Source organism: Archocentrus centrarchus, chromosome 7 (assembly GCF_007364275.1).
Source record: "Archocentrus centrarchus isolate MPI-CPG fArcCen1 chromosome 7, fArcCen1, whole genome shotgun sequence".
Lineage (NCBI taxonomy): Eukaryota > Metazoa > Chordata > Actinopteri > Cichliformes > Cichlidae > Archocentrus > Archocentrus centrarchus.
In genome coordinates this window covers 35,684,199-35,704,732 of record NC_044352.1, presented here as the reverse complement: position 1 = coordinate 35,704,732, position 20,534 = coordinate 35,684,199, and the positions used below count along the sequence as shown (strand labels likewise).

Genomic DNA, 20,534 nt, shown 5'->3' with positions numbered 1-20,534 from the left:
ATATTCTGTTCAGGAAATGTTTCAGTTGTTAACCAGGTTTGGTTATTACTGCCTAAAGATTTCACTTAGTTCAAGCACTATGGGGTCACAGTAAGGTTTTCTTCTTTTAATGATTTACTGTCTTTCCAATTTTGTAAAGGAGGATGTTACGGGGTTATTGCAGTCAACTGCTTTTATTTTGTTAGGCACAAAACCCCGGAAGTAGGACCTGTCGGATCGTTTTTGCTGAATACACGTTTAAAACTGGAAACTCACGTTAAGTGTCTGTGTTTATTGAATGCTGCATCGTAACAATGGCCAACGTTAAACTTCTTGTGGTACAGACACCAGTGACACTAATGCCAAAGCTTTGACAATCGCTCGACTTTTTCTTTGAAACAGCCGAACTAAGAATAGCTATATTTTCTCTTGCCTACATTGAAAAGGGTGACTTTTCCTCCACAACTAAGCAGAAAAGTGAGTATAGACAGGGGTTATAGTGGGATGCGGCAGGTGGAGGAGCCTTAAGATCGTTTGTCATTGCACAGTGTGGGGAAAAACATCACAACTTAAAATAGTTTCTGTTGAGAGCTCCAGCGGCTTTTCTTTGTGTACACGCTGCGATCAGCTATGCTGCCACTGCTGCTCTGCTCTTCATGGATTTACACAACTTATAGTACACTGTTTATACTGTCTTTATACACAACCAGATAAAAATGAATGAATCTAAGCATCATCAGCTTAAATTCATGATGTAACCTAACACTGAGCACAAATCCCACAGCTGCTCTGCTCCGGTCCGACACAGTGCTTTACTGTAAATTTATAAAGTAAGGCAAGCTAACCTGTTCATCCTGCACTAAACAGCTCAGTGTTTTCATTCAGCCTTTTGTTAGTATACCTCAGTTTGTTTTGTTAAGCCCTCAGTTTTCATCTGCTCTTTGTCACGTCATCATCAGTGTTCCCTCACTGTGTGTGTGTGTGTGTGTGTTAGCACCATTGTTTTGTATTTAGTCCTGCTCCAGTTTAGCTCAGTTTATGATTCCTTGTGTTTTTCTAATAAACCACCTTTAAGTTCAGCATTTTGGGGTCTTCCTGCTCCTGCCACACATCGACATGACAGTAAAAATGTTGGGAGTAAAAGTAAAAAGTTGTCAAGAAAATAAATACTCAGGTAAAGTACAGATATTGGTAAATTCTACTTAAGTGCTGTAATCAAGAAGTTTGGTGATGTACTTTGTTATTTCCCACCTCTGCTGCTGAGGCAGTAATGAAGTCTAGGTTGCTTTGATAGCTGCCTTCAGCGCATCTGTATGTTTGGGTCAGTCCCAACTAGAACAGGGAACTGACATCTCCGTGAAGCCTGTAAGCAGATGGAAGCATGAAGTGCTCTAAAATCTCCTCATAGACGATTGCAGGGAATCTGGACAACTCGAGCATATGATATGGCAACCCAAATTATAATTCCCACTGGACTTGGATTCTGTGCCTCTCCGGTCTCCCTCCAGACTTCAGGACGGTTCTTTGATCTGAAAAGAGGACTTTGGGTCTCTGCTCAACAGTCCAGTTCTTGTTCTTCCTTGGGCTGACACACTGGTTCAGGAATGGCTTGATATTAGGAATGCAACAGTTGTGGCCCCTTTCCTGAAAGGCAGTGGTGCATGGTGGCTCTTGATGGACGGCACCCAGCCTCAGTCCACTCCTTGTGAAGCTCTGCTAAGTTCTTGAATTAACATTTGTTGGACAGACCTCTCAAGGCTAAAGCTATCCGTGTTGCTTGTGCACCGTGTCCTACCAGACTTTTCCTTTCCAGTCAGCTTTCTTTTAATACATCTGATACACAGCCAGCCTTTTCAGTAAAGACCTTCTGGCTTATCGTCCTCTTGGAGGGTGTAGATGATTGTCATCTGGTCAACTTTGAAGTCAGTGCTCTTTCCCATTATTGTGGTCACATACTCAACTAGACCAAACGTGCATGGTATTTATTCTGTTTGAACTCTAAGTTACTCAGTTTGAAATCAAATAGGCTACTAATTTGAGTGATACTGGAGCTATAAACTGCAGTCATCAAAATTAAAACCAAAAAAGGCTTGAAGTAGGTGGACTGGCACTTCTACCTAACATTCCCATACAAACTCACACTCCAGTGGATGCATCAGGGAACTCTGTAATCAGTATCTTGCCCAAGGACACTTCTGTGTGATGTAGAATTTAAAAAAATAACAATGAAATAGTATAAAATAATTATATCCATCCATTTTCTTCTGCTCATCTGGGTCCGCGTCGCAGGGGGAGCAGCCTGTGAAGAGAAATCCAGACCTCCCTCTCCCCCAGCCACCTCCTCCACCTTATCTTGGGGAATACCAAAGCATTCCTGGGCCAGCCGAGAGATTTAATCTCGCCAGCATGTCCTGGGTCTGCCCTGGGGCCTGTGCCTGGTAGGACATGCCTGGAACACATCTCCCAAGAGGCAAGCAGGAGGCATCCTAGTCAAATGCCTGAACCACTTCAACTGGCTCCATTCAGTTTGGAGGAGCAGTGGCTCTAGTCTGAGCCCCTATCGAATGACTGCACTCTCTCCCTGTCTCTAAGGAAGAGCCCAGCCACCTCTAGTTGGAAGTTCATCTCCATCACTTTTATCCACAGTCTCATTCTTTCAGTCACTATCCAAAGCTTATGACCACAGGTGAGGGTAGGGACATAGATTGAATGCCTTTATGCTCTGGTCTCTCCTTACCAAGATGGACTGGTGCAGCATATGTAAAACTGCAGCTGCAGCCCCAATCCATCTGTCAATCTCCCGCTCCCCTCTCCCGTCACTTGTGAACAAGACCCCGGGATACAGTACCAGTCAAAAGTTTGGACGTGAGTGAGTGTGTCAAAACTTTGACTGGTACTGTACTTAAACTCCTCCACTTGGTGCAGCAATGTGTCCCTGATCTGGAGTGGGCACTCCACCCATGGCCTCAGACTTAGAGGTCCTAATTCTCATGCCTGCCACTTCACACTTGGCTGTGAACCAGTATCTATCTATCTATAAGACGAAGCAGCAGACTTCAGATTTGTAGTTAACCTTATCAAGAATCAAACATTGTTATGCTATAATTAAACAATCCTCCAATAAAGCAGACCTAGTTTGAGTTGGAGGGGGTGGTGGTTGCATATGAGTTATGCAAATACTCTATTGGAGGCCTAAAATGACTATATAGGATTGTTGTATTTCATTAATTTGCATCCAATATAACTCTATAATTTACATAATTGAAATGTTTTAGAAATAGCAGAAACGTCAGTTTTGTCCTGAAACAGCAGCAGTAACATATAGTTATAAATGTAGCCTCCACCTGAAAAAATGCTCATGTTCCTCTCTGTTAGCAGTCTGAATGATTTGACTGAAGTCTGTTGTTTTTTGTGTTTACAGTATTTATTTTTCATTCTCAGATTTTTCCAGACTTCAGGCTTTCAGTTTAAACCACAGTGCAATCCAATAAGTGATTAGGAGGAAAGCTAAACAAAGTCTTTATAACCATATGTTTGTTTGTTCTTTATTATTATTATTAGTGTATATGTAAAAGAGAATTCTGTATAAAAACTGTATTTCACTCTCTGATTTTTTAGTCTAAACTTTGAAATCTGGCCTGCAGTAGTGCCGTCAATAAACTGTCCAGTCACACATTTTCAAACAGCAGTCTAATCAGCTCCAATCTAATGTAAGTGTGGTTCTAGCTGGCATCTTTTTAGTGACCTGAGTTACTCGCAGAGACAGAAACTGTAGAGACACCAGATGCAGCTCAAGGCTACCAAACCTGATAACTGAGGAGACCTGACGCTTCGTTCACAGCCAGCTCGTCACAGCCCACAATGAAGGCAAAGGTGTAACGTTCATGACAAAGTTTTTTTGTAGCAATTTTCTTTTTGTTTTGATAGTAGGACTTGAAACATTGTGTTACAGATTTTTACAAGGTTTCACTCAGACTAAAATACATTTTGTAAGTATTAATGACTTCACAGCAGCACAAGTCACTTTTTACAGCGTTTGTCATTTTGGTTTCACGCAGATATTTTTAGGGCAGCCACCTATGAACCACATCAACCAGCTGCTGCACAGATGCAGGTCTTATTTCACATTCAGTGCACTCCTGTTTGTTCAAATGGTGCCACCAAGGCAGTATGTAAATTCTTAATTAACCAGTCAAGCATTTATTAGATTAGAATTAGAAATTCTTTTTTTGTCTTTGCACATTTCCATGCAACGAAATTCTGTTGGAATTAGCAGAATGCCGGCATTTCTTACAGCTTCCGTTAAAAACAGGAAAAAAAGACATTAGTTATATTTTAATCAATACATTTGCAAAAAAATAAAATATGTTTTTTGTTTAGAAGCAAATAATTATTTTAGGCACTTAGTGCTATTGACCCCTATTCATTCCACATTCATTCAGGACTAATGCTGATACTGGACCAGCACTGATACTTTGTTTAGCTCATTGGTCACACAGACAGAGGGATTGTGGGATGCTAACGATGGCTGCAGCTGAGAGATTTTGTTGTTTTTAAACATTAGGTTTCACTTCACAAAAAAGAACTTCTGTCTTTCCCACTACGGACAAAAAACTATCACCTATTGCTATTTTGGAAACTGCCCCCTGGTGACAGCACCCGCATACAACATGTAGATGATGGTTCGAAAGGAAAAAAACTGCCTGGGCCTAGCAGCAGTACTGTAGGTGCAACAGGAAGTAAACAGACTTACAACAGCAGAGAATGTAAAGGCGTTGGCATGTTATGTTGTACCAGAGCATGCCAACGCCTTATGTCAGCTGGAATAGGCTTCATGTACTGTAGTAGTAGTAGTAGTATGAATGAACGTTTGCATGTATGTATAAATTTACATTTATCACATATGTATATATATGCAGTATATATGTAGATATATGATGTGTCGAATTTTGAAACACTATATATTGTAACAGTGCTATAATTCAGATAAAGTATCATTATAAAGCAGGTCCAGTCATTATGAAGTATCTACCTCTATATGTTTACATAGTAAATAGTTGTTTGCTGCTGTGTTGCTGGTAAAAACCTCTCCATAAAGAATGACCCCTCTCAATGACATTTCAGCTGCTGTTTTTAATTTTAAAATTGTATATTAGAAAGTGAGCCAGTCTGAGAAACTCCCAACTTTAGCAGGTCTGTAACACTTGTCAAGATATTATCTGATATTACATCGCACACAAAAACCTGGGAGGTCTGTACCAGGAATAAAAAAGTTATCGTTATCCACTTCCATGAAATACGAGATCGAACCAGTCAGAAAGCTGGTGAACAGGTTTCACTACACAAAAGCGCCCGCACTCTTGGTTTAACAGTGAAAGAGGAAATCCCAGCCTGAGACTGAAGTCCACCAACTGCACATTTCAACAGCTGCACTTCCTCATACATGTGCACTTGCTGTTTCATTACTGTCAGACACACCGCTGCGTATGCTGTGGAGGAAAGTATTTTCTTGTTTACTGGGGAAGAAATAAAAACAAACTTATGCCGCGGCCCTGATATTAGCAGTGGATAAATCAAGCAGAATGGATGAGCAAATACAGGTGGTGAGTGAGCTCCTTTTTAACCTCTCTGTGGTTAAAGTTCAAGACTTCACTGCTTGTTTGGACATTTTGATTAATGTGCCGTTTTCTGACTAATTTCATGAAAGATTAATTGTAGTCTGGCTCTGCTCTGGAAAAAGACGTGATTGGAGGGAGATCAAGGACACTGTTAGGACAGTTAAGATCCTAATGTTTCCTTTGAATATCGCTTCAGTTAAAAACAAAAAACAGAACATTGATCTTGATAACTTTCACTTCATGTATTCAAGAATTACATAACAAGTGCAAATGATTTGCCTGTTTTCACTAACTTGTGTGAAGCCACAGGTTAGGTAACCTTAGTTATGAGCTCTCACAGTTTCCAGCTCACCTGACCACCACCTCATTTTATTAACTTCTTGCAGCATGTACAGCATAAATGCATAAACTATTAATGTCATGAGTGAAAGTCATTTTTGTAGGTTTTACATTTTCACTGTTTACATCATCCTGTCATTGAGTAAAATCATTAGTGTGGGATGACTTTATGAACTTGGAGAAGCTATGTTTGACGCCTTGTGTTGTAACAAAGTGCAGTTCTGGTAACAGGACAGGTACAGAACAGAATACTGATGAAATCTTACTTCAGCAGCTTCCTGGAGAATGTTTACGTGTTAAATTGTGGTTTGTGGTTACTTTATTGAAAAAAAACAAAATTATTTTAGCATGACATAAATGTTCTTCACAGGATGATGTGCTCTTCACTGCTCCACTGTTACAAAGTACACTTACTCACTGAGAGAGCAAGTATCACATTATTGTGATACTGTTTTCATTTGTCTAATATTAGAAAGATCACAATCAAAATTAAAAGGAACCAGGAGCTCATTTTCAGCTGTTTTTTTATTTTGGTATTAAACCTGGGCAGTGCTGCAGGATTCACAGGTGCTCACTTTAAATTAGTTTGTATGTTTATAAAAGGTCACACTGTCACAGAAGTAGAAAATAATTACATACAGTCATGTCATATTGGAAACTTGGTATGTGTAATATGAGCATTGAACACTTTGACACTGTGAACAAAAATGCAACACATATCATTTTGATTTCTCTATTTAAGCTGTATTAGACAATGACTGTGCTGTAGCCCTATGACTATCCCAGCTGTCACAGGGCGAGAGGCAGGGTACACCCTGTACAGGTCACCAGCCTAACACAGAGAGACACACAACCATCCACACTCACATTCACACTTCTGGGCAATTTAGAATCACCAATCAATCAAACCCCATTACATCTTTGGACTGTGAGAGGAAACCAGAGTACCTGAAGTAGGCCTACCAGGCACAGGGAGGCACCACGTGCCTCGAAAGGGTCCGACCACAAACCTTGTATGAGGCACCAGTGCTAACCACAGAGAACGAGACAAAAATGAAACTTACCTTAAATAATAAATGCTTTTCATTTAACATCAATGACAAAACACTAAAACTTTATCATTTATGAATAAAGTCCTGAACAGACTGGTACTCAAGCCACATTTAACAGGTCTGTAATGCTTGCCAAGATATTAGATGGCACACAAAATCCTGGCAGGTCTGTACCAGGAAAACATGTCGTGTAGTTCTGTGCATGCAGGTGATAGAAAACCTGCAGAGCTAGTATGTGACGTGTGGAGCTGACATGAATTAGTTGCTTTTGTGTGGTTTAGACTGCCCACTGAACTAAAACATAGGCACAGGAATAAGAAGAAACCACAAAAAAAGATGTATATAGAAGTGTAACAAAAACAATAGAAATGAAAAGTTAATTTGGTCCTGCCAAATGTAAATGCACTTGTAAGTAACTGATGGTATATCTATGTAATAGTGAGATTTGGCCCTATATAAATCAGATGGAATTGAATTGTACAGGAACATCTGTGCTGCTGGTTGCATTTAATAATTAGTAAGTATTCATGTGTGGCTTTCTTCCACAGCCTGTCTTTTGTCCTGTGATTATTCGATCTTTGGAAACAGAACTGGTGTATGTGTTTATCTGTAAATAACAGATAAAGGTAGCAACCATGTTGTCTTCCACTGGTTTTGAGCTCAGCATTTTGAAGACTTGCTATTGTTTTGGCCACAGCCGTGTACAGTGTTTAGCGCTAGATGGATGAGTTATAGAAAATTCACCTGTCATACAGTTGTTATGAAGGGAAAAACTATCCATAAAGGCCACACCTCTTTTTCATATCAGACTGTAATCTGTAAAGTTGAGTATTTTAACATGGGAGTCTGTGGGGAGTCACTGTGCCAGCCACAGGTGGCCATTAGCAGAACTGCTGTTTTTGGCACTTAGTTTCATCTTTGAGTGGTCGCTGCTTGTTCAGAACATGTGTAGATTGTCATTTACTTACTCTGTAGGTAATCTCATTCTAGAGGTAGGACATCATTCTCACAGCTTTGTGAGCTTGCTTTCTTTAAAGTTGTCATGCATGTTGTATTTTACTGCTCTGTGCATTAAAATAAGTGATTATCATCAAGGTTACTGTTTTTGTGACAACTGTAAGTCAACTGTAGGGCTGACAGTTGAAGGCTCTGCACCACAAGTAAGGAAACGCTCTAAGAGCAAAGTGTTCTATTGGGATAAAATGGTACCACGAGGACTTGATATGATCATTCAGGATTTTAAAATCAACTGTGAATTTAAATAGCGAGAGAAGAAAAGACAAGAAACTAAAACTGGAGAAATGCCATCGTTCTACTGAAGGACAAATATAGACACATGTTGGAGCTTTGGTACATGTTAAACAAAAGAGATTATAAAGATAAAGGTGGGTAGGTGTTGTTTCTGGACTTTGAACAGATCTGTATTACCTATTAAAACATATAGTAATAAAACAAAAGACAAGAGTTTGTTTAGTATTAATTGTAATGTACCTAACTAAAGAATAAATACAGTGGCTTGCAAAAGTATTCATAGCCCTTGAACTTTTCCATATTTTGTCACATTACAACCACAAACATAAATATATTTCACTGGAATTTAATGTGAAAGACCAACACAAACTGGTTACAATTGTGAAGTGGAAAGAAAATTATACATGATTCAAAACATTTTTTACAAATAAAAAACTGAAAAGTGCGGTGTGCAAAAGTATTGAGCCCCCCTGAGTCAGTACTTTGTGGAACCACCTTTTGCTGCAGTTACAGCTGCAGGTCTTTTAGGGTTTGTCTCCACCAGCTTTGAACATCTAGTGACTGAAAGTTTTGCCCATTCTTCTTTACAAAACAGCTCAAGCTCAGTCAGATTAGATGGAGAGCGTTTGTGAACAGCAGTTTTCAGATCTTGCCACAAATTCTGGATTGGGTTTAGGTCTGGACTTTGACTGGGCCGTTCTAACACATGAATATGTTTGGTTTGAAACCGTTCCATTGTAGCCCTGGCTTTATGTTTAGGGTCGTTGTCCTGCTGGAAGGTGAACCTCCGCCCCAGTCTCAAGTCTTTTGCAGACTCCAACAGGTTTTCTTCCTGTATTTGGCTCCATCCATCTTCCCATCAACTCTGACCAACTTCCCTGTCCCTGCTGAAGAGAAGCAGCCCCAGAGCATGATGCTGCCGCCACCATATTTGACAGTGGGGATGGTGTGTTCAGAGTGATGTGCAGTGTTAATTCTCTGCCACACAGCGTTTTGCATTTTGGCCAAAAGGTTCCATTTTGGTCTCCTCTGACCAAAGCACCTTGTTCCACATGTTTGCTGTGTCTCCAACAGCTTCTGGCAAACTGCAAACAGGACTTTTGATGGTTTTCTTTTAACAATGGCTTTCTTCTTGCCACTCTTCCATAAAGACCACATTTGTGCAGTGCATGACTAATAGTTGTCCTGTGGACAGATTCCCCCACCTGAGCTGTGGATCTCTGCATTTGGTCCAGAGTCACCGTGGGCCTCTTGGCTGCATCTCTGATCAGTGCTCTCCTTGTTGGGCCTGTAAGTTTAGGTGGACGGCCTTGTCTTGCTAGGTTTACAGTTATGCCGTACTCCGTCACGGAGCAGCTGTATTTGTACTGAGGTTAGATTACACACAGGTGGACTCTTTGTAGTCATTAGCAGTCATCAGGCAACTTCTGAATGCAGTTGGTTGCACTCAGAGAAAAGGGGGCTCAATACTTTTACACACCGCACTTTTCAGTTTTTTATTTGTAAAAAATGTTTTGAATCATGTATATTTTCTTTGCACTTCACAATTGTAACCACTTTGTTGGTCTTTCACATTAAATTCCAGTGAAATATATTTATGTTTGTGGTTGTAATGTGACAAAATATGGAAAAGTTCAAGGGGTATGAATACTTTTGTAAGCCACTGTATTTATACTAAATAGGATCAGTGAACCAGTTGTTTATCACTGATTCAATAAACTTACAGATTATTGAGTTGAATGATGTCTCGTTCTCCAAACCTTTCACGTATCACCCCCTCATACAGATGGTTTGACTGTGAGTCTCTGCAGCCGTCCTGGACTTTCTGCTACATAACATAATGAGCAAGCGTTTTTTTCCACTGCTCATGCTCACTAGTCAACTGCTACATTCATTTATTCAAAACATAAGACTCATCTCTTCCTGTGTCAGAGAATTTTACCAAGAATTAAGAATTGCTGGCAAAAAAGAAAAAGTTAAAGCTTTCTAAAGAGAAATGGAATTTCTACTGATGGCAATAACAGAAAACAGCAGTTTTACTGCAGCAAACACATTTTTCAAATATTTCCACTAATCCTACTGTGATGCATTACTCTTTTACGCTGGTGGTTTATATTGCTGGGAGTCCTGTCATTTTTCTCTGCTATAAATAGTGGCTGTGTCTTCCCATGCAGGACTAATTATGCTCACGCAGTATGAGCTTCAGGTTGAGTATTAAACAAAGTTCAGTAGACCAGCTAACCATAAAAGCATAAAAGTGTGAACCTGCACATCAAACAAATATACTGCTTACATCAAAAGATCTTAGCAGTAACTGAATAACTGTCATAAAAAATAAGCAGCAATGCAAAGTATTAAAAAAACACTTAAGAGTTTAGAGCCAATTAAGGTGCTGTTTTTGGAAACTTGTTACATAGATGGACAAAACATATTGCCAGTCCTATGTCCTACATTTTCATAACAAATATTTTGGCAATCCGGTCCATCTACAGTACAAATATTTTCAAGATATTTTCACCTGATGCACTGATCCAAACTATACAACTGTACATAAAATATAATATCTATAAGGCAGCATGGTGATGTGGTGGTTAGCACTGCTGCCTCACAGCTAGAAGGTCCTAGGTTCGAATCCACTTTAGGCCTCTCTCTGTGGAGTTTGCATGTTCTCCCCGTGTCTGTGTGGGTTTCCTCCCACAGTCCAAAGACATGCACTTACTGGGGTTATGTTAATTGGTCACTCTAAATTGCCCATAGGTGTGGATGATTGTCTGTCTCTCTGTGTTAGCCCTGCGACAGGCTGGCGACCTGCACAGGGTGTACCCTGCATCTCACCCTATAACAGCTGGGATAGGCTCCACCCCCTGCAATCCTGAAAAGGATAAGCGGAAGGAAATGGAGGGATAAGTATATCTAGGTAGCTTTGTGAGAATCAGGTGGAGACAATTATAGTGATGAAATATATGCTGAAATGAAATTTAACGTAGATAATTTTTGCTCTTGTTTGAGTGTTAGCACTCAGCTTTAAGGTTTAGGGTTAGAATTAAATTTAGGTTAGGAAAGGTAAGAAAAAAAAAAAAAAAAACCTCATTTGAATAAACATAGTCAGTACTACACTTGTTCAGATTGTTTCAACTCAGGTTTGGGTCTCAAACAATTGCTGAGACACCTGGACAGGTGGACAAAAAGCCTTCCGTGTATCAGTATGAAGGTACTAGCGTGACAGGTCCAGCTACTAATATCTGGTTGGCTGCCTGAACAGGAGTTACGCTAGGAAGACACAAAAGTTAATGGACAAGATATTCTGATTAAATGCATATTTTGATATGTAATGTCAAAAACAGATCTCAGAATACAAGTTTTCCTTGAAATGTAATTGAGTAAGCAGGTCTGTAATCTTGGAAAACAATACTTAGGATTGCCATTTTCCTTCATTAACACACCACAAATGTGTTACATTTTCAGTTCTTTAACCATTACCATTACATTACCATTCATGTGAATGTACTGACTTTCTAAGCAGTTACAAAGATGTCATTTCTTCTTAGTTGCTATTTTATTTTTACAGAATATGGAAACGTTATCTCCAAACACAAGGAGGAGTTTCAGCTTCTCATCTCTCCGCATCAAAAGTAAGAGAATGTAAATTCATGTATTCATTTAATCAAGGATGATTTATTCAGTTTCATAATAACTTTATCATTATTTATCAAATTGAATTTTCTCTAGAAAGGCACAGCAGCGAAGACAGTGGAATGACACGGCGGAGGGGGGTGTGGGCTTTTTCATCAGCCCGAGAGTCCTCAAGAAAAGGTAAAATGTTCTGCTAGCCTGACTCCCAGTCCACTTCTCTATGCAGTTCGATGCAAACACAATCAGATATTCTCCTAAACGAAGCCTCGTTGTCACAGTTTTACCTCACAAAAAGTCTCTGCTCAATAAAGAGTAAACCCAGAAAACTGTGTTCATACAGTACAAAAAAAACGGCATTCGCACAGTTCACGTGTTATTGCACTGTGATTGTCGTCTGGGATGAAGGAGCTGGTGTGTTATTGTGGTGTGTTGAGAAGTCTGAAAGCCCATGGATAAAAACGGTTTTTCACTCTGTTGTTTCTGCTTTTCTGGAGCCCGAACTGTTTGCCTGATGGCAGAAGGTTGAACAGTACATGGCCAGGGTGAGTAGCGATGTCCTCCAGGGTGGGTAGAGGGTTACCAATGACCTTTTCTGCCATCCTGGTTACTTTCTGCAGAGCTTTCCTGGTTGTTGCTGAACAGGCAGTGAACCACACCATAATGCCATGTGTCCATACTGACTTGATGGTGGCCCTGTAAAAAGACAAATCTGACCCACCTTCACAGCCTGTGGGCGCTTGGTCAAAAAGTCCTTGATCCAGGAGCAGATTCAAGGGGAGAGGTTTAGGGTGCCCAGCTTCTCAATCACAATGTCAGGGAAGATGGTATTGAATGACGAGCTTTAGTCAATGAACAGCAGCCTGACATAAATGCCTGGGAGCTCCAGGTGGGTTAGGGTGGTGTGAAGTGTGGTGACAATGGAGTCTTCTGTGGACTAGAGGTGGGCGATACTGGGAATTTTGGTATTGATCCGATACCAAGTAAATGCAGGGCAAGTATCGCCGATATCGATACCGATACTTTTTCATATTTAAGCTTCATAGATCCAAAGGATCCAAAAGACGTAGGATAGAATTTCGCCAAACATTGTACATGACAACAAAATGCTATCACAATCAACATTTTTGTTTAGAAACAATGGAACAGTAACAAAACAAAGTTTGTATTAACATGAGGAAAAAAAATCTTTTTGAGGTAGAAAAGGAGAAGCCACAATACAAAAATAAAATAAAAATTCTCCCCTCACTAGACATCTTTTCTAGTTCCTTCTTTCATTGTTTCTTTTTTCAAATAGAATTGTTCTTAGGAAAAACAATTAAAAATTAAGGATTTTCTTCCTGTTTTTTCTTAAACAGAGTGTAAAAAAAAAAATTCACTCAACACAACTTAAAACAAAATCTCCTGAGGCAGAGGGCTGACCACAATACAACAAAATGAACACACCACAACAAATACTGTAAACAGTTTCAAACTTATTCAGTTTTTCAAGTCGAACAATACAATAAAATAATACAAAAATAAGGAATTTCTTCCCTTCAGTGCACTTCTCAATGTTTTTTTCTTAAATAAAGAGTGTTAGTCTTTGTACAACCGCAGTGAGAGCTTGGTCCGTATAACCGGTAATAAGTCGGATTCGTTTCCTGTGGGTGTTGGACTCCATCAGGGCTGCCCTTTGTCTCCGATTCTGTTCATAATTTTTATGGACAGAATTTCTAGGCGTAGCCAGGTGGCGGAAGGCTTCTTCCTCGGTGGCCTCAGAGTCTCATCTCTGCTCTTTGCAGATGATGCGGTTCTGTTGGCTTCATCAGGGGGTGGCCTCCAGCTCGCAGTGGAACGGTTCGCAGCCGAGTGTGAAGCGGCCGGTATGAGAATCAGCACCTCTAAGTCTGAGGCCATGGTCCTCAGCCGGAAAAAGGTGGAGTGCTCTCTCCGGCTCAGGAACGAGTTCTTGCCTCAAGTGGAGGAGTTCAAGTATCTCGGGGTCTTGTTCACGAGTGATGGGAGGAGGGAACGGGAGATTGACAGACGGATCGGGGCTGCTTCTGCAGTGATGCGGACGCTGCACCGGTCTGTCATGGTGAAGAGAGAGCTTAGCGTAAAAACGAAGCTCTCGATTTACCGGTCGATCTACGTTCCTACCCTCACCTATGGTCACGAGCTTTGGGTAGTGACCGAAAGAATAAGATCGCGAATACAAGCGGCAGAAATGAGTTTCTGTCGAAGGGTGGCTGGCCTCTTCCTTAGAGATAAGGTGAGGAGTGTGGCCATCCGGGAGGGGCTCAGAGTAGAGCTGCTGCTCCTCCACATCGAAAGGAGCCAGTTGAGGTGGCTCGGGCATCTGATTAGGATGCCTCCTGGCCGACTCTTAGGTGAGGTGTTCCGGGCATGTCCCACCGGGAAGAGGCCCCGTGGTAGACCCAGGACACGCTGGAGGGATTATATCTCTCGGCTGGCCTGGGAACGCCTTGGGGTCCCTCCGGATGAGCTGGAGGAGGTGGCTGGGGAGAGGGAAGCCTGGGCTTCTTTGCTTAGGCTCCTGCCCCTGCGACCCGGCCCCGGATAAGCGGAAGAGAATGGATGGATGGAAGAGTGTAAATAAAGAGTAAGCCTGAGCTGTACCATATTTAGTATATTTGTTTCAATTTCAGAAAATCATTAATCTAATGTTTTTTTTTTGTTGTTGTTTTTTTACCTCAGTTATGTTTACAGTCTCTATAAATTTCATACTTGTTTGGCTGTGTAAATATTCCTTGGATCTTTCAATCCTTATGTAATTTTGTTTGCACTGTGTGCACTTGGAATAAATGTACTAGGTTATTTCAATGTCTTAATTATATATTTTTTGAGTTGGCTCCAGTAACATATGACTTAAGTAACATGCACTTTGAAAGTTAATATGAACTGATGCTGAAGATGAACACTCTTATCTACCCGGATATTCTCTGCTGCTAGACTGAAAGGCCTCTGCCAGTGACGTCTGTCTCTGGGTCGAGGGTCTGGGTCTGTCGGGGCCAGGGAATGGGGGGTGTCTCTCCTCTCCGTTTCTGCAGCTCCGCGTTTTCTGCTGCCTGGTTTTTCATGTGCTTGTAGAGGTTTGTTGTGTTTCCACTGTATTTAACAGCCCTGTTGCAAACTATGCAGCTTGCTGTAGTTTCATTTTCTGCAACAAAATAAAGCCAAATGGCGCTTCTCTTCCTCTCAGACATTCCGGTACTCCGGTGGCGTCTCTCTCCGTACTGTGACGTGTCGACTAGAGGAGAGCGCTGAGTGGGCGGGCCAGGCTGAGCCTACCTGCAGGGCTGTTTGGCTGGCGCCGCTGAGCCACGTGACGGTGCAACGACAAAAGACGAGGCTGGGGGGGAGGGTGCGCTGCTCCGTGCTGTGTGATGCAGCTCAGCGCTGCTCTTACAGAGAGTAGACTTTGATGAATCCGCGTGCGCAGCAGTCAGTGCGTGCGGGAGAGAAAAAAAGCTTGAGTATCGATCTTTTTACACGAGTATTGCTCAATATCAATACCAGCGTTGGTATCGATATTTGCCTACAGGTGGACCAGGTTGGCCTGTAGGCAAACTGGTGTTTTTCATGGGACGCTGGTAAGCAGGCTTTGAGCTGCTGGAGAAAAAGTCTGTCAAAGCACTTCATGACCACAGACATCAGTGCTACAGGTCTGTAGTTGTTGAGGCTTGAGATGACGGTTCTTTTTAGCACCAGGATGATGGTGGCTGCCTTTAAACAGGATGGAACCTGATCCAGTAACAGGGAGGTGTTGAAGATCCCAGTCAGGACCCCTGTCAGCTCGTCTGCACATGCACAAAGCACTGTGCCCAAGAGAGTTCTGCAGATTTATCGCCTTCAGTGCTGGCTTCACCTGCAATTCCAGCAGGGTTAGAGTGGGATGATCTGGTGGGTCACCTCTGGAGTAGCAGGGGCTGGATCCCTTGCCACATCCACTGTGAGTCATTGGTTCCACTTTCCTCCTGTAGTCCTCTTTGATGCCCCTCTTGAGGTTAGCTCTTGCTGCACGTGTCACCTGACGTAAACACTGAGTTCCTGGGCCTTAGGCATATGTAGCATGTGGTGGGATATATACTGCATATGTCTGTGTAGGTTCTCAGTCATCCAGGTCTTTTTCAAGCTCCAGATGTATATACTGCACTTATAACTACCACAGTAATTTCTCTGGATAGGTAGAATGGCCTGCACACAGCAAGTCTGGGCAACACTGAGTCTGGACAATGCTGCTGTTTGTACACCAGTCATTGTGTTTGTATATGCACAGACCCCCACTTCTGCTCTTGCCAGACTTAGCATTCCTGTCATGGTGATGCAGGGTATGTCCTGTTAGCTGAACAATAGCGTCCAGTATAAGTGAATGCATCCAGGATTCTGTAATGATAATTACGCAGCAGTCCCTGATTGTTCTGTTATCTGCCTGCAATAATTCCAATTAGGCTGTTTTATGGATGACCGATCTGGCGTTGGCCAGAAGGATGCTAGGAACTGGTGGTTTGTGTGGATGGCTTGTTAGCCTAGCTCGTAGATCTGCTCTGCACCCACACATTTGTGTATGGTGCCTGCACCGGCATCCTTTAGCAAGAAGAAGCCATGGAGAGCCTGGTGATCCGGCTATTGTCACTGGGATGTCGTGTTCTTCATGGAAGTCGCTCGTAACTTTAGTTCAGCCCATTTTCAATGATGGCTAAGACACACCCAGAAAGGCTGGACAGTCGTCATCCCCAAGGACCCCCAGAAGGGACCAGTCCCATCCAACTACCAGCCAATAACCAGCCTCAGTACAACATGGAAGCTCCTGTCAGGCATGAGAGCAGCTAAGATGAATAGACAATACTCAGTACATGAGTGGGGCCCAGAAAGGAACTGGCCGTAACACCAGCGGAGCAAAAAAACAGCAACTGGTAGCAGTCACCCGAGACTGTAAGACCAGACTGACCAACCTGTGCACTGCCTGGATTGATTACAAGTGCCTCACACATGGATCCTGGAATGCCTAGAACTGTACAAGATCAACAGGAGCCTAAGAGCCTTCATCAGGAGCTCTGGGAACAGCTGAGATACTTTGCATGACTCTCAAGCTCTCAGGACCTGAGCTTGGACCACCCATAGAGCATGTGGGGAATTTTATTTATATATATATATATATATATATATATATATATATATTAGGGGTGGGACTCGATTAAAAAAATTAATCGAATTAATTACAAGCTTTGTAATTAATTAATCGAAATTAATCGCATTTTAATCGCATTTCAATATTTGACATGATAAATATTAATTTAAGTTTAGTTGATGAATAAATCAATATAAATAAGCTTAAACTTCAAAGTTTTGTTTATTTTCCCACCAGTCTGCTACACAGACCAACGAAGGGTGGAAGTGCTCCTGTGATAAGCAAACTCCTGAAATTAAAGTTAAGCATCATAACTGGATAGTTTTATTCAACATTAATGTCTCACTTAATATAGTTGGAAATTATGTATATATATATAAATTATATATATATATATATATATATATATATATATATATATATATATATATATATATATATATATATATATATATATATATATATATATATATATATATACAGAGAGAGAGTCCACCATTGTTTGCAAGGACACAGATGGCAAAAGTGTGAAGGAAGCTTTAACTTCCTTGAAAAGATCATTAGGTGACTTTTTTTTGTCTTTATTTGTTTTCAAAAGGTTTAAATTATGACAGAATCCTTGTGAAGAACCCAAAGTGATCACAGATACTGTAATGATCTCTGTTTTGTTTCCAATCCTAGAGTTTGTTCGAGATGAAGATGGCGGCTCACAGCTTACAAGTGCTGAGGAACAGTTGAAGAAGACAGGTATGAATGCTGAGGGATGAAGCTTAGTGAATTATGGGATAGCTCTGAAGTGAAGTGGACTGGTACTTATATAGCACCTTTCTACTCAGTTATAGCACTCAAAGCACTTCCTAATACAAGTCTTATTTACCCAGTCACATACACATTCATACTTTGGATTCAATATCTTGCCCAAGGAGGCTTCAACATATGGAAAGCCACAGATCGAGCCACCTCTCATTTGTAGACAACTGGCTCTTGCATTGGCAAATCATCATCAAGGCCTTTATCACACTTCATCGTAATCTCCTTATTTATTAGCTGATTGGCTACCAGCTGACTTGTAAATAGTCAATCAACTGCAGATGCAGTGTGCGGCAGCTTTCTTCACATTTTGAACTACTTCTGTAATACTAAGTCTGCTCACACATAATTCAAAGGGAATTTTAGATGAAATGGCATTGCTCACACTGAAGCAAGATGAAAATTTCCGTCTTTTTTTGCCCAACTTTGTGACCTCTTTGTAACCACTTCACCTTCTTTAGGTGTTTTTTAAGTTAGGGATGCTCTGGTATATATACAGACAATGTGCCCCTAAGAGTACTCAACGGGCATCATGCCTGATTACTGACAAAGAGACACACCTGTCTTATTACTGTATTACTGTATTATTTTAAACATCTTATCACCAGCACCAATCAGAGAGCTAGATTTGAATCTTCCAAAACGTCTGAAGTCAGACATATAAAAACCGTCACCAAAATAATGGAAAGGCAAAAATGTGACGAAAGAAGGGAAATGGCAGTGACCAAACCTTCCAGCTCATCAGTGAAACATGGAGGAGGTCATGTGACTGAGCATGCATGACTTCATCTGGAACTCGTCTTTCTGGAATAGACTAAGTTAAGGAGCAGGATGAATCCAGAAGTGTACACAAACCTTTGTTTAGTGAGGCATGACAGTGAGCTGACAAAGGTTTCTTTTTTCAGAGTCACAAATAGGGTGGTCTAAAAATGAACCCCTAATATTTCAATTTTGGTGCATTAATATACTATAAATGCCTTCTCATAGTAAAGCTTGCTGTTAAAAACACAGGAAATAATCTCAGTGAGGGCTGCCTCACAGTTAGACTAACATCTAGTAGGCCTGGGTTTGATTCCACCTTGGCCCAGGCCTCTCTCTGTGTGGAGTTTGCATGTCCTCCCCGTGTCTGCGTGGGTTTCCTCCTGGTTTCCTCCCACAGTCCAAAGACATGCACTTACAGGGGTTAGGTTAACTGGCCATTCTAAAGTGCCCATAGGTGTGAATGTGAGTGAGTGAGGTTGTCTGTCTCTCTGTGTTGGCCCTGCAACAGGCTAGCGACCTGTTCAGGGTGTACCCTGCCCCTCGCCCTATGTCAGCTGGGATAGGCTCCAGCAACCCTGACCAGGGTAAGCAGAAGTGAATGGATGGATGGATGAAATCCACTATTACTTTGCAGATTTGATGATGTAAACTAACGGCACTCCAGAGTCATGTTTAAAAAGCTGCTATTTTTTACAGTCTGGACTATTAAAAAAAATGGCACAGTGTTTTAACTGACAGGAAACAAGAAAACTGATATTAGTCTTCAGAGCTATAATTCTGTCCCTGTGTGGATGAGAGAAAATCCAAAATAAATTCTAGCTTGTGCACTCTTGTGTTTTTAAAGTCATGAAAGATGAAAGAACAGTTCACTAAAAGCCCCCAAATTACCATGACACTGATGAGCATAATGAGTGTATGTAAACGTCTGACCACAACTGTACATCATCAGTGTGTACATGTCTTTATGTTTGTTTCTGAACTCCTCCTAGACTGGTTCAGTCTTCATAAAACATGTCTATGGTGACAGATTAACTGTACAATCTCATTATACATCCTCTATAATGACAATACAGGCATTCTATTCTATTCTATTTATCTATTTTGGATATAAAAATTGAAAAAGCATTAATCATATAGCATGTAAAAACGGGTATTTGGAAATAATACTAAGTTCTTTTTTCTTAATTTCTGAGTCTGTTTTCTGATGTTAACAGATTCCTAAGAAGTCGGTTCTGTTTTGAGTCATCGGCCGCTTGTTGCATAGGGCTGGAAGAGTGAACCACGCTTCCGTCTAACTGAGCTAGTGTTGCGTTTGGGAACCCTGGGTTTGTGGAGACTGAGTTTGGGCCGTTTATAATATTTTTGTTGGCTTTTCATGCGTGGATGAATCACTTCTGGACGCAAACAGAGCCTCAAAACAGACGATCAAGATTGGGGTGATAAAATGGTGGACAGCTGTAGAAAATACGTAACGCGTCATTTTTCGCGCATAACCTGAACGCAGCACAGCGCTCAGAGGTTTTAACCTACAAAGCGCATGAACAGCAGTCGAAAGTGAGGTTAAGATGTGTGTGTGTGTACCGTGTGAGCTGGGATGGTGACTATAAAGTCCCGTGGTAGTGTTTCTGGATCTCCGTGAGGACTGTTAGTGTTACCGGAGTCGCAGCGATGAGTGAGAGTGTAGAGAGGAGGAGGAAAGGAGCCAGACTGACCAACTCCAAAAGCAGATGGAGTGAGTACTGCTGGACGTTGACACTGGACAGTAGATACAACTTGCCACTAGATAAAGCGAGTCGATTTAATTAGACTTGTTGTTCACATGTAAAAGACGCAAATCAGATGGATTCGTTACGGCTCGAAAACAATACTACTGAACGGTGCTTGTTTCTCGGTAAAACACTGTACCTGTCGGGACGTGCTGATGTAACGTGAACAGGTTGTGACCGCATGTTTACCGGG

At 41.3% G+C, this 20,534-nt stretch overlaps 1 protein-coding gene across 2 annotated transcripts in view; it reads left to right on the top strand.

Moving 5' to 3' along the window:
• The first annotated feature begins 5,389 nt into the window (after nt 1–5,389).
• Nucleotides 5,390–20,534, top strand: part of dennd2da (DENN/MADD domain containing 2Da) — a 44,124-nt gene continuing 28,979 nt past the window's right edge. The window contains exons 1-4 of one of the 2 annotated variants that reach the window (XM_030732689.1): nt 5,390–5,582; nt 11,808–11,871; nt 11,969–12,052; nt 17,685–17,750. In XM_030732689.1, the coding sequence (XP_030588549.1) occupies nt 5,562–5,582; nt 11,808–11,871; nt 11,969–12,052; nt 17,685–17,750 (235 nt within the window). In that variant the 5' untranslated portion in view covers nt 5,390–5,561. Of the gene's footprint in view, nt 5,583–11,807; nt 11,872–11,968; nt 12,053–17,684; nt 17,751–20,099; nt 20,308–20,534 lie in introns of those variants that run through there. The other variant, XM_030732690.1, reaches the window with a different exon arrangement.